This window comes from Conger conger, chromosome 6 (assembly GCF_963514075.1).
Source record: "Conger conger chromosome 6, fConCon1.1, whole genome shotgun sequence".
In the NCBI taxonomy this organism is placed as follows: Eukaryota; Metazoa; Chordata; class Actinopteri; order Anguilliformes; family Congridae; genus Conger; species Conger conger.
In genome coordinates this window covers 14,387,659-14,401,826 of record NC_083765.1, presented here as the reverse complement: position 1 = coordinate 14,401,826, position 14,168 = coordinate 14,387,659, and the positions used below count along the sequence as shown (strand labels likewise).

Below are 14,168 nucleotides of genomic sequence, written 5' to 3'. Positions count from 1 at the left end.
GGGTGCGAAGTGCCAGTTCTGCCAAGGCGACAGGGCTACAGAAGATATTTATAGAGGGCATAGTAAGCAAGGAATGTTGCAATGGGCACACATTCAGGTCCATAAATAAATGAAATTAATGGGAACTAACTGACCCGGCAATCCAAAAACAATGTTATCCTTCCAGGCGGAATTATTATTGCCAAAAAGCAGGGGTTCCCACACTGGAGGACCTCGGTTTATGCTGGTCTTTGTTCCACCTTTCTCTTTAATAACTGCGTTACACACATACTGCGTGATTTTGTGCTTGAACAGACTGTGTGAAACACAGTGCAGCACCATTTGCACCAGAAATGATTTGGTGTCAATGACCAGGTGTCCACAACGCCATTTTGTTTTAATATAGCAACTTGTTAGCGACTTAATAAAGCACACAACAGTTTAAAATAGTTGAATTATTAACAGGTGTAATTACAATGACATTAATTACAGCCTTTAATAATTCCACCATGGATTTTGAAGCTGTTATGTGCTTTAATAACATAAGTTGCCATATTGAAACTACAAAGGTAGGTACTCTATGCTAGGAATTGTGGTTGGAATGGAAGCGGGCACACACAGGGGTCCTTTAGGAGTCAGAACCTAGTTTGCTAACCCTGTGTTTGTAAGAACCTTAAATATCAGTCAGAGAAAAATGACTTTGTGTAATGGACATGACTGGGCGTCTGCCGGATCTCAGGCGGCAGGGCCCTGCGAGACCGCCATTGGCGTGTGGAGGTGCGATACCCTGGTCCACATGTCTCTGCATGTGTTCCCCAGAAAGGGGGCGTTTGATGCGGAGCTGGGACGGGACGGGGACAGGGCCGCGCTGAGCAGCGCTGCTGAAATATAGCACGCCCTGGTTAAGCGCATCGCACTAATTCAGAGTGATGTAATGTGTGAGTCGCGGCGATAAGCCACTGGAGAGTAAGATGGATATGAGGGAAATGCAGAAATAGCACCTGATTCACCAATCCTTAAGGGAGCGTAAATCCGCGGAAGAAACAACAAAAGAAGCCAGTATATTGTCTCTAAATAAAGGATGGGCAATGAATTCATTGGTTTTTGAATCAAATCTATAGCCAGTAATTCCAACAGGAACATTTGGCTAAATATAATTTTGTATGTCTCTGGAGAAATAGCAGGTTGAGTCGAGTTCCAGGCTAAGCAGAATCCCCATCTATCTGTGCTTTGCCATGCTAATGAAGTCTCCACTCAGAATAAATGCAGAAAGAGAAGCTTGTTCTCTTTACGTTGGTGGAGGGTGTGGGAGTGAAGGGCGGCCGAAAAGGTGCCGCTGCCATCAAAGGATCTCAATAGCAGGGGAGCACCGCGACCTGTTTCTCAGTACTGTGCAAGATTATCAGGAGGGGGGGGGGGGGAGCGAGAGGGAGGGAGGGAGGGAGAGAGCGAGAGCGTGAGGGATAGAGTGAGTGTGAGAGAGAACGATATAAGGAGAATGAGAGGGAGGGAGGGAGGGAGAGAGAGCAATAGAAGGAGAGGGAGAGAGAGAACAAGCGAGGGAGAGAGAGCAAGAGGGGGGCGGGAGGGTGCTGAGGACAGAGAGAGAGGGAGAGGGAGGGAGGGAAAAGGAGCCAGTGGACGGAGAGGAAGAGCGATTGCAGAGAATAGAGAGGCGCAGAGAGATTGCACAGAATCACATGCACGGAGAGATGAAAGCATGATAGGGAGAGCGTGCACATGAGAGAGGACAGACGGAGAGACGGAGAGACGGAGGGGGAGACGTGTTTTCTGCGCGGCTGGCTGTGGACCGCGAGGCACAGATAAGGGGCTCGTGCGTGGGGCGGAGGGCGCTCGTCGGGCTGGCAATGGATTCGGGGTGCCTCGGGGTCCCCGCGGCGCCAGGTCACCTGCCCCACCGCCGGGGCGGACGATGCTGAGGCTTGGCTGGCTCTCACCGCCGGGCACTGCCACCAGGACCGCTGCTGACGCCAACACTAACCGCTCCGACCGCTCAACCCCCAGCCAGGCTCCCAGAAGCCGCAAGCGCAAAGCAAGATATGACTTCCAAGCTCCACTCGGACTGGATCCCGTACAGGTAACCGACCCCCCCCTTCCCAGAGGGAGAGTCACAGGACAATACTGGGAAGTTGGGGGTGTTGGATGATGATTATGAAGATGTCATTTGCATGTGTATAGTGCCTTTTTTTAGTACGCAGAAGGAGGGAGCAGTTGTAGTACACGGGGGTGTATGCTGGAGCAGGGAGGCATGACTGGAAGTTTGGACCATGTCAGTCCATTGCTGTGCTGTGATGTATTCAGCAGATTTCTTGTTGCTGTTCTGGTCTTTCAGTGCTGTAATGGGGGTATAATAGCTCATAAATCAGGGCACTTAATTGCAATGAAATGTGCTTCTGCCTGGGACAAGTGTGAAAAACTGTATTGTAGACAAAGCAGAAAACATAAAATTTACATATATTCACCTTCGTCATGAATAGGTCTCATCATGTGTCATTATTGGATATTTAATCTGTTATGTTTATCACTTCATGTAACCGTAATAATATTGAATGGGGTTTGTCTTTATCTTCTCCTGTGCTCTATCAGGAAGAGGCTTGTAAACTGTATCTGCACCATTTCATTCCTGTTCATTCATGAAAATATCATAGTGTGCTCTGTCTTTACAGTGGAAGTAGATCCGACTCAGTTGTGATTACTAGAAGCAGGGATTGTATTAGAAAGGTGCCCCCCCCCCACCATAATTAGATTAGAGAAGTATCAGCCCTTTGTATAGCTTTGTGACCCATACTTTGATCCTGCCCACTGTAGATAAAATGGGTTCAGTATTTATGAGTGCCCAGGCGTGTTCTGCTGCTGACGGCCGGCGATGTTCTTATTAATCAACACAACACGTTTCCTTTTGAAAAAGGAAAAATGAAATATATGTGTCTGCTCTCTATGGCATTGTAGCTTCTGCTGCTCCTAGGAAGAGACCCATTGTCATGGTTGCACTGGCTCCTCTGCTCCGATTGGCTGCTGGTTGCCATAAGTTACAGAGCCTGTTTGCCACTTCTGCCCCTTAAGCCTGTGGTAACAGCACTTGTCACCCTTATGTGATTGTTGCTAATAATTTGTCTGATCACATGCTATTGTTCCCAATGAATAAACCGTCTTCATATTGATAGAGAGGGGCCTTTTGGCCTGCATGTGGATGTCCCTTTACATTGGAAGATTTCATTTTCAGTAATAATGCTGAGTCTCCTATTACCACAGAAAATTGAAGCCTTTGTGATTTATAATGCCAGCCAGTGCTGCATTTGTAACATGAAAAACAGGCTTAACAGAGTGTCTCTGACCCATAGGGTTATTGAGAGAGTTCTGTTGTGATCAGTTATAACTGGGCCGTATAAATGCTGCCAGTCTCCGAACAGTTTAATGAATGTGAGACTATACTCGGGGCTCAGATGAAAGCATGTTCAGCCCAGTCCAGAGGAGCTTCAGTGGTGCAGCTGGGGCCTGCAGACAGACGGGCTCTGATGAGACTGGAGAGCCGGCCTGATGAATGTGGACGTGCGGCAGCCTGGTGGTGTGGCAGTTTGTCCCCCCCCCCCCAACCCCTCGGGTCAGCGGGACGTCACGGGCGGTTTCCCCGGCGTGATGAAAATCTCCCCCCCGACAGCTGGGGCCTCGCCTGGAAAATAACGCACCCCTCTGTTTAAAGTCAATGCATTCAGCCACTCCCATTAATCCTGTCCTATACCGAGCGCTCTTCAGCCGCGCTGGCTGTGTGAGCTCCAGCCCGCAGCCAACACACCTGGGCGTTCGCTTTAAGCCATTTTCTTTTCCCGCCGTGAAAGAACGGCTTTAATACACTGTTCAGGGTAAGATTCTTGAGAATTGCAAGTCGAGTTTGCCAAGTCTACCATGAGGGAGAGCATCAGAATTTGTGGGAGTTGATGTTTGCTGTGATGGTGGGATGAGGGTGGATCAAAGGCAGCTTCATCAGCTCTGCCCAGAGCTCACTCATTTCTCATCAGTATCTTCAGCACGGCTGGATGAATCTTCAGCCCGGCACCGGAGGCTTTCTTCACTGTATCACCGTCTTAATATGTCCCTGCAAGAGCAGTTATTGTCAGTCTTAAGCACTTGATACATTGTAAAACACTAAAGCATTGAGCCCAAACCCAGTATCAGCAGAGATATAGACATTTTTAATCCCCCGCCCCCAAAAAAATACAGACCGCTATTAAAGGGCTAAATTCTGATGTTTGTGGAGGGGATGTTGCAGGGTGCACTTGCATGGTGTTTTTCACAGTTCTCAGCTGAAATTCCCCAGAAGGACATTCAGTGCAGTCCCGTTCAGTTTGGTTAAGGGACAGGCTCTTGGGGTGCTTCCTACAGCAGTTGTACAGGTTCACTTCCCAACTCGTGCTCCAGCACTCGGTATTGAATGCCAATTCGCTTCAGGTTACAACTCTTGCTTAGTAGCAAATTAACTAGGTGGTACAGCAGAGGAGAAAGCCCTTATTCTGCAGAGCAGTTGCTTTGAACAACACCAGGGATTTGTATGCTCTGCTCGACCAGGGTTATACATTACTGCTAAATTAGAGCTTATCAACTGTGCCCATTTATTGGAACACACAAAAACGGCAAGGCTGCTGAGGTTATTTTTCCTGAAAAAGTGATCAATACTTGGGCCTTGCAATTAATGCCTGATTTATCTCTTTGTAATTATAGCCTGAATTTAATTTGCAAGAAATCAATCAGGATTCCAATGTTAAATCCGTTGGAAATGTTATTATTAAAAATAATGCAGTTGCAAATTATTTTGAGCTGCTGTCGTTTAGCGTTGGTATAACAAAATTATAATAGTGAGGACATATTTAGCTGAATATTTGAATAGAAAATACCCTTGGTTTGCTTGAATGTTATGGATTTATTTGTGGTATAGCCATGGCGCATCTCCAGTGCAGGACAGTCTAAGTGCATTTTCCTACCAGAAACTCATGTATTATTCAAACGCTTGCTGACAGTGCATCTTTGTTTTATTTTCCTAATATATTCCTTTGAGGGAATTTTAAAATGGTGTATGTCAGATGCATCTCTCTATACTAAAGACAAACTTGTTTCTCAGGAACTTGATCGTACTGTGCAGGGGTTTAGAGCAGTATAACAATTTCAAAAGAAGTTTTATTTAGGCTGGTTTAGTATAAGTAATGCAGCAGCATAACAATGAGTCAGATGATCTATGCCATGTTATAGCCGTGTGTTATTGCTATGTGTGTTTTAGCTGTGAGCTACCGCCACACAGGGTTATAGTGTTATAGTGTTATAGCTGTGTGTTGCAGCTATGCAGTGGTATAGATGTAAAGTGTTATACTGTTCCTGTGCTGTGCTTTAGCTTAGCAGTGTAATAACTGTGTGTGTTATAGCTGTGCTATAGCTCTGTGTTATAGTTGTACAGTAAAAGCTGTGTGTGTTTTAGAGTTATAGCTGTACAGTGTAATAGCTGTGCAGTGCTGTAGCTGCACAGTGTAATAGCTGTGCAGTGCTCTAGCTGTACAGTATAATAGCCGTGCAGTGCTGTAGCTGTACAGTGTAATAGCTGTAGTGCTGTAGCTGTACAGTGTAATAGCCGTGCAGTGCTGTAGCTGTACAGTGTAATAGCTACAGTGCTGTAGCTGTACAGTGCAATAGCTGTGCAGTGCTGTAGCTGTACAGTGTAATAGCTGCAGTGCTGTAGCTGTACAGTGTAATAGCCGTGCAGTGCTGTAGCTGTACAGTGTAATAGCTGCAGTGCTGTAGCTGTACAGTGCAATAGCTGTGCAGTGCTGTAGCTGCACAGTGTAATAGCTCTGCAGTGCTCTAACTGTACAGTGTAATAGCCGTGCAGTGCTGTAGCTGTACAGTGTAATAGCTGCAGCGCTGTAGCTGCACAGTGTAATAGCTGTGCAGTGCTGTAGCTGCACAGTTTAATAGCTGTGCAGTGCTCTAGCTGTACAGTGTAATAGCCGTGCAGTGCTCTAGCTGTACAGTGTAATAGCCATGCAGTGCTGTAGCTGTACAGTACAGTAGCTGTGCTGTAGCTGTACAGTATAATAGCTGTGCAGTGCTATAGCTGTACAGTGTAATAGCTGTGCAGTGCTAAAGCTGTAGGATTGCAGCCGTGTCTGCACCTCCTTTCCTTTCACGAAGGCTGAATGAGTCGAGGAGCTCAGCACTGCTACATCTTTCATCTGTAAAGGCCAGCCTTCATTATAGCAGCTCAGTTTATCTCATTATCTTGCAGCCTAATGGGAATACGGACTCAGGAGCTGCAGCGGCAGTGACTGTATGTATGAGAGAGGTATAGAGAGAGTATACAGTATTTGTGACGATAAATTGTGTGCCTGTTATTGTTAGTTACCAATGTATGTGCATGTATGAGATTAAAGAGAGTGAAAGAACATGTGTGCAGAATGTATGCTCATTTAAATGAAGTTTATCTGCACTGTGGAATGGGTCCATTCATATTGTGTGGCATGTAGTATGTGAATATGAAATGCTATTGGCAAATTTGATTCTACAGGGGATTTTCTTTCCGGATTTTGGGCTCTGCACTCCTCTGGAGCTGGAAGAACTCCTTTTAAATAATGTGCTTGAGATCAACAGCTCTGCAAATAGAGCCATTCACTCTGCTTATTCATGAGCATCAGCTTAAGAGTGGTGCTGCAGAGAGCCATCTGTCTTCAAGTGTGTGTGGATGTGTGTCCCTCAGCAGAGGGCAGAAGAAGGTTTGCGTCATTATGCCACAGGAAGGCAGCAGCGTGACTATGGCAGAGGGCCCCTGTGTTCACTCCTGGAGCGCACATGGATGACATGGCGGGTGGTTCCAGCCCAGAGCAGCAGCAGCTTTCAGGCCTTGTCCCATCGCTCGGAAACAACACCAGGCGGGAACTGGAAGACGGCAGTGACACATTTTCCGTCGATGCCACCCAGTCCTCCCACCGCTCCCCGCTGGCCTGACCCCCTCAACGGGGGAACCCTGTTCCGTCTTGCCCCAGTCCCTCCAGACGGTTCCAACCAGCCATTCCGCTCCAAAAGGGGAGACAGTCTCATTACCTTTTAATTGGAAAGCTTTTAGCCTTAACTGTCACCCTGGCTCCAAGCAACACAAATCTCAGGGAGGATGGATAAACACGGGGAAGTGGATGAGGAGCTCTGAGACCAGTGCACAGGCTGGTGCGCTCCCCCAGCCCTCCCCTGTGTGGTGTACCAACCCCTCTCCACGGTTTGGCCCATTTAAGACACTGCTGGAAGTCAGACTCAAGTGAATAATAAGATCCTTATCAATCTGCCTATATTACTGCATCTTGTCAGTTTGTTTATTTCTGTTCGTGGAAAGAAGACTCTCCAGAAGACTCCAGTTTGGTGTAAATTCCTGCTGTGCTTTGACGTCATTGCTATACTTGGATTTTGGAATCTGGGTCAGGATATTTACTAATATGAATGCAGAGTGAACGCAGCTGATAATATTCTCCATCTCTCCTACTGCCCGGCTTCTTTGAATGTGGCTTGCGTATCGGTCGCATCTCTGCGCTCTCGCTGTTATGACTGAATCCTCTTCCGCAAAGGCACATGAGCAACAAAGTGTTTAATACATTTACAGGATGTACAGAGTGTTCTCTTGTGAAGTACTGAAGGAGCTAGCATGCTCCAGTGAGTGTTGTATGAGTATGGCACTCTGAAGAAAGCACAGGGAACTGGTGCAACTTAAAGAAATGATCATTTCTGTCTCTCTCTTTCTGTCTCTCTGCCTTTCTCCTCCTTTTTCCCCACCCTCTGCTCCTCCAGCGTTCTAGATGATGAGGCGGGGAACCTCCGCCAACAGAAGCTGGACAGGCAGGTAGGTCCCTGTGAGCGCCTTCCTCCTCCTCCTCTTCCTCCCCCGATGAGTGATGTATCTGTGAGTTAAACATATGTGATCATTTTACAGGGGGAGAGAGAGAGATTGCATGCACATGATTTATATCCATTTATAATATTTATAATATCCCAAAAATATTTGTTGTTTTTTCAGCTGTCATGTGGTTTTTTGAGGGCGAGAGCTCTGTTTTGTGCTCTGTTCTAGTTTCCCACACATTCAATCTTCTAACTTAATGGCCCTGCTGGGTGGGACAGAGCCTGGAAGCTGTGATGTATTCCAGTGAGAAATGAGCCATTTACCACTGAGTGCTTCAAAAACTATATTCATCAACTTCTCTAAAGCAGTATCATCAGCCTGTCCCATACCAGCAGCGTGTGATACTGAAGCAGAAATGCTACGCTGCTGAAGCGCATCATCCGGAAAAGCAGGCCTGCTGCACGGCACACAGCCCGCGTACTGTCCTGGAAATCAAATCAGTTTTTCATGGCAATAAGCGGCAGGCCCATTAAAGCTCAGATTCCTCACGTGCTGGAGTGTACAGTGCTCAGTTAGAGCAACAACGCACAGAGCTCACCAGCGTCTGGGCCTGCAATTACAGAGAGACGGATTAAGTGTGAAAGCCTGGCGGGCTACCGTGACGTGCCATCAGTTAATATTCATCCTCTGCTCTTTATGTGCTGTGGTTGTCTGGACCCATCCGCGTTCGTGATTGGCTCGCACGTTGCCACGGCTGCCTTTTATAAACGGGCCAGAGGCGGAAATATGGCATTTTATTCTTTTTTTTTTCTGAATACTGCCACGTCCCAAGCTGTGTGATGGCTGACCTCGATATGACCCCATCCCAAAAACCCTTCAGTCCTGGGAGAGGGGAAAACACTGGATGTGGCTGCACCCAATGCCCTGCCATTTTATCACAGGATGGAGGATTGTGCTCTAGAAACCAGCTTTGTGCCCCCTATGGATAATTACCCCTTACCCCTTGCAAATATTACTGTGGTGAGCTCTGTACTCCATTCATTAGGCTGTCAGATATTATATCCATTTATCATTATTGAGTTATATAAATGCCATTGTATATAGATTATATTTCATGCTGCTGACAGTGTCAATAGGCTGTTTATATTTACGTACATGAAAGGGGATTTTTACAGTGAATGATTCTGACTACTCTGACAGTGTTTAGCAGCTGTAGGACTGCAATGGATTGAGCCCTCATGTGACAGGGTGATGCATGCTATTCAGGTTGACAGTGTCCTTGCTGGTTAGGTTGATGTTGCATTAGATGGATATCTCAATTCAGTTTAATTTCATGCTCATGAAGTATCAAGCATACAGTTTACCAGATATTGCTAGTCTTGAGGAACCTCTGCTGTGATCACCAAGGTCTGATCGAGGTGTGTTAATATCACATTGGAGGGAATGCTGGCAATATGTTATACAGTAGTTTTTGCAGTTGAAATGAAATTGTGCCCCAGAGAATTAAAGCCTTTCTCCTCAATGACTGACAAAGCACTTTTCACAAACAGAAGAACTGAAGACCATTTTCACAAAGAGTTCTTATTAAGGACCTCTTAGTGATCCTGGTAACTCAGTCTGAAATTCAAAATGCTAAATCCAATTATATGCTTTTATTCATATACTTTCGTTGAGAGCATAGTGTTTCTTGTCTGGTGCCACACATTAGAACTAAACTATATAGAATCTCTGGCTTAATGATAAGCAGAAAATGCACAGATCTGAAGCTCAGGTAGCTCACCTGGAACATGGAACACGTTCCATATTCTTAATGTTAAAATCTGTGTTACTCTACTATTTTCACATGACTCCATCTTATAAATATTTAAGGATCATGACCAAGGATGATACTGTGGTATTTTCTATTGGACATACATTTCCATAAGCTGGAACCTCCTTCTGGAACCTTCTGTTAGAAAGAAGGTATGCAGTGCAGGCGCAGGGTGTGGAAGTAATTCAGGAGCTGGCCATCGCAATGGTCCGAAGAGCCTGGTTGATAGTGCCTGCCTTGCTCTAGCAGTTGAGACTTGGTTTGAAGAAACTGCGATTGGCAGATGACCTTTGTTGTGTACATTGCTTCCTAGCTTCATTAAAAGGTGAAAAGTATTAGAGAGGAAGAATGACATCAACGTTCAGTGCTTGAAGCCCTTGTGAGAGAACAAATCACTTACACGGTGACCACTTGATTATCAGCATTAAATTTAATCAGTCACAGTAAATACATAATGCTCCTAGAATGCGATATGCTAGTGCCATTCTTTGTACAGTCTAAGGGAATTATTCTTAATCTGTAACTACAGGTTGTTGCATTTATAAATGATGGAGCCACTTTTCAGTTTATTGAAATGAAAAGGACACTCAATAACAGAAAAAAAAACAAAAAACCTAAACATAGTTGTCATATCAACCTGTTTTTGTTTCTTAGGTTTGTTTTTGACCAATATATTTTATATGCATTTTAGCCAGAAAATGAATTTTAATCAAGGAAAACAGCATCTCTCAGCCACCTAATAAATAGACCCAGTAAATAAAGCATTTCTCCTTTCCCAACAGTTGATATTTATTGGTTTTCATTTATCTTGCCTTGTCCCCAAGGACAAGGCTGCATCCAGCAGCCTGTCCTAAATTTTAGCGAGCATCCTTCTAGCAACAGGCAAATTTATTTTGGGACAACATCTCTTTTGCTTGCGTTGCAGGAGATATGTTAATAAATGATGAATATGCAGTAAATAGCATATTGATGTCTGCTGCCACACAATCATTCCAGGCCAACAGGACTCTCTTGATTCTGGCACCTTTAAATGGAGAATGTTTTGACTGCACTTTTGTGTGCGTTCTGCAACATTCCATACGCTGTATTATTTGAGACCCCTCACCTGCACAACGTCACAGGGATTAGCCTGACATAAGAGACGATGGAGGACACTGGGCTCGGAGAAATGCACTCTGTTTAATGGACAGGTGAGACGGACATTTTGACGTCAAACAACATCTTCCTCATAGTCAAAAACAGAAACATGGGCTGCACCCAGAGGTATCACATATACTGTATGTGAGTCAGACTGGATAATGCTGCTTTAGAGAAGTTACTCCGGAAGTTTATGTGTCAAGCAGCAGCGCGGTAAAGTTCCTTGTTTGCCGTCAGTGAGAGCTTGAACTGGGCTGACACTGATGTCATCGTCGGATGGTGCATTAGCCAGTGGTGTGACTCAGGGGAAAAGCCCATGGGTTGAGCGCGGTTGTGAAGCTGCTGGCTGATTGACGCGCACTCAGGATTGCTGCTGATCCCTGTGTGAGGGTGGAAATGTCTTCAGATAAGGAGAGTGGCCTCCTTCCAGCACTGCGCTTTGCCTTTGGGTGTCCTGTGACAGCTGCAGTGTCACATGACCCGGTACTGTGGCTCTATAACTCTACATCGGGCGGCTCTACAACATGAAATGTCTTCACTGTGTTCTCTTACCCTCGCACAGCCTGGAAGCAGGGACAGAGGAACTTTGCAAGACAAGCTTTCTTTTATACAGCCAACTTCTTTTGAATTTGCAATCGCAACAGTAAGCCCAACTGTCAATTTAAGAGAGATGAACACTAGCTCTTTGAAATGCATGCAGCCAGCTGCTCCTTTACATTTTGCAGTCTAGTCACTGAGCCTCTCTGCCATCCTATCAGAGGACTGGAGGTGCTGGTGCAGGCAGACTGCAGACATCAGCCTGTTTGTACCTCATACTACCATATTCATATTTTTTCATTTGTAGATTTTCTCCACTATGACAGCAGCACCTAATTGTGGATTTATAACTAACAATGTCTATAGTCTTTTATATTCCATTACAACTGGATCATAACTTTCTGTATACCAAATAAGCTTCCATTAGGCCAAATTTTGGCCAGCGGTGACCATCATATCGTAAAGTGTGTCTGAAAGAGAGATCTTGGCCTGGATAGGTGTGTTGATCTAGGATGCCTTTCCCCTGACCATATGCTAACCTTATCCATTATGAGTAAAAAAGCAGAACTGATCCTAGATCAGCACTGGGAAACTTGGTGAATACAGCCTGAGGCCTGACCTTATCCAGATATTCCTGAGGGTACTCAGATGCGACAAACCCTTAGCTGCTCTGAAGTACTGTTTAGCTAGATCCATTCAGGGGTGTTTACCGGTGGTTTTTTGTATGGCAAAAAGTCAGCAGGATGCTATTGACAGTGTGGGATGGCTGCAGCGGTCAGCTCTACCCAAGGGCGGTTTTAACTGAGGTATTGCCGAGGGCCTAAACCAAGATGTTTGTCTTTTCCCTCCTCTTCAGGGCTTAATGTTTTAGCTGCAGTACTGGGGACTCCCACTTCTGCTCGGGAAGCTAAGGCCAAGGCACACCTGCACTATGCAGGCACTTCACTTGTGTAGCCGGAGGGAGATCCTAACGCATTTATCAAAGGAGCTGTTGGGTCTGCTGTTTGTAGCAGGAAACAGGAAATGGGGGAAGAGCTCTCTATGGGCAAAAGGAGGATGGATGTACTGTCCTCTTCTTTACCCCTATAAAGTCCCCACGGAGAGTATCACAACCATGGGATTTCTTTGTGTGATAAAATTACATGTTACACTGTAGTATTCCTGTGTATGTGGATATATGTATCTTTATATATATGTATTATTTATCTTGTCTTATTTACGTTAAGTGTTTTGGTAGTATTCATATTGAATGTGTGTCTGACAGTGCTTCAAGAGAAAGTGCTTGTTTGTGTGTGTATACGTAAGTGTTATAAGAAAATGTGTGTATACGATTTGTGTGATGCACGATTTGATACGAGTTTGTGTATGTGTGTCCTTTAATCAGTTTATGTTTGTGTGTCCGTGCAACCAATGCTTCATGAGTCTATTGTGTGCATGTATTATGTGTGTGTGTGTGTGTGTGTGCGTGTGCGGGTGTGTCTGTATGTGCGTATGTGTGGTGTGTGTGTGTGTTGCAGCGTGCCCTGTTGGAGCAGAAGCAGAGGAAGAAGCGGCAGGAGCCGCTGATGGTGCAGTCCAACGTGGACGGTCGCTCACGCGCACGCCGGACCAAGCAGTCCGAAGAGCAGGCCCCTCTGGTGGAGTCCTACCTCAGCAGCAACAGCAGCACCATTTATCATGGTGAGAGCCTACCTCTGTGAGAACATGCTTCTGTCTAGTGCAGAAACACTGTTTACCATGGTAACAACCTGCCGCTATTACTATGGCAACAGCATATGCCACTGTAAGAACATGCTGCTGTTTCTATGGCAACAGCACTCTCCACAGTAAGAGAATGAGTGTGTTACTACGGTGACTCCTCGGGTCAGTTGGGTGCCTGCAGTCTGCCTGCTTTGCACAGCAGAGGGAGGAGTACAGGCTGGCAGAATACAAGTGAGACGGCTCTATGAATATGCACTGACATTCTCAATTGGGAGGGAATAAAGGAAAAATGGAGGATTAAAAAAAGAAATGATTGTGATTCAAGACATGTACCATCTATGTGGCACTGCCAGGCAAAGACCATCACAGAGCTGACATTCAATTTTTGATCAGAGAAGTGGTTCCCAAACACGACCCCAGTGACCCACTGTGTATTCTGCTTTTTGCTGCAACCAATCATGTTAATCATGTTTAACCAACGTTTATCACTTATGGTTGTTGGAAATGTGTTTATGTTCCTAACTTAAATTTTATCCAATGCCAGATAACACAATTTAATTTGCTGAAACATGCTCTTTCTAAATGGATCATTTAGCCCATATAGCATATAACCTATTAGAGAGAATGAACAAATTAGTTGATCTGACTGATTTAATGTCCTGGGAACTGTGCACAGCTATTTCTGACACAATATGGCCTTACGAGGGCAAACCATCCCTCAATAGACATTAAATGTGTTAGAGAATTTAGCAGCTTGTTACAACTCAGAGGTTGCAGTGAGTTGGAATGAAACCCAGCGTGCGCAGTTAGTCTCCTCGACCGAGATTGGATGCACAGTGATGTGTTGTTTGCATGCCATGAGGGTATGAAGGGCTTTCAAAGGCATTTCATTCTTGAAAACATCCTTGACCCACTCTGCTCTCAGATGAAGTGGTTCTGAAAACAAATAAAAAGGGCAGCACAGAGGCGCGTATTAGCCCAAAGCCTTTTGATCTCCACTCACTGTTTTAGCTGATCAAATTGGTCTATTGATTTTTATTCACAAACATCAAGAATCCCACCCACATGACGTAGCGGGGTTTTGTGGAGGCAACAGACCGTGCTATAGAGCTTATCCACAGA

General features: G+C 45.3%; 1 protein-coding gene across 3 annotated transcripts in view; it reads left to right on the top strand.

Annotated features, from left to right (window-relative positions):
* tub (TUB bipartite transcription factor) overlaps positions 1-14,168 on the top strand; it is a 68,292-nt gene that overhangs the window by 39,118 nt on the left and 15,006 nt on the right. For 2 of the 3 annotated variants that reach the window (XM_061244646.1, XM_061244644.1), the window contains exons 2-3: positions 7,813-7,864; positions 12,863-13,025. In XM_061244646.1, the coding sequence (XP_061100630.1) occupies positions 7,813-7,864; positions 12,863-13,025 (215 nt within the window). Of the gene's footprint in view, positions 1-1,950; positions 2,078-7,812; positions 7,865-12,862; positions 13,026-14,168 lie in introns of those variants that run through there. The other variant, XM_061244645.1, reaches the window with a different exon arrangement.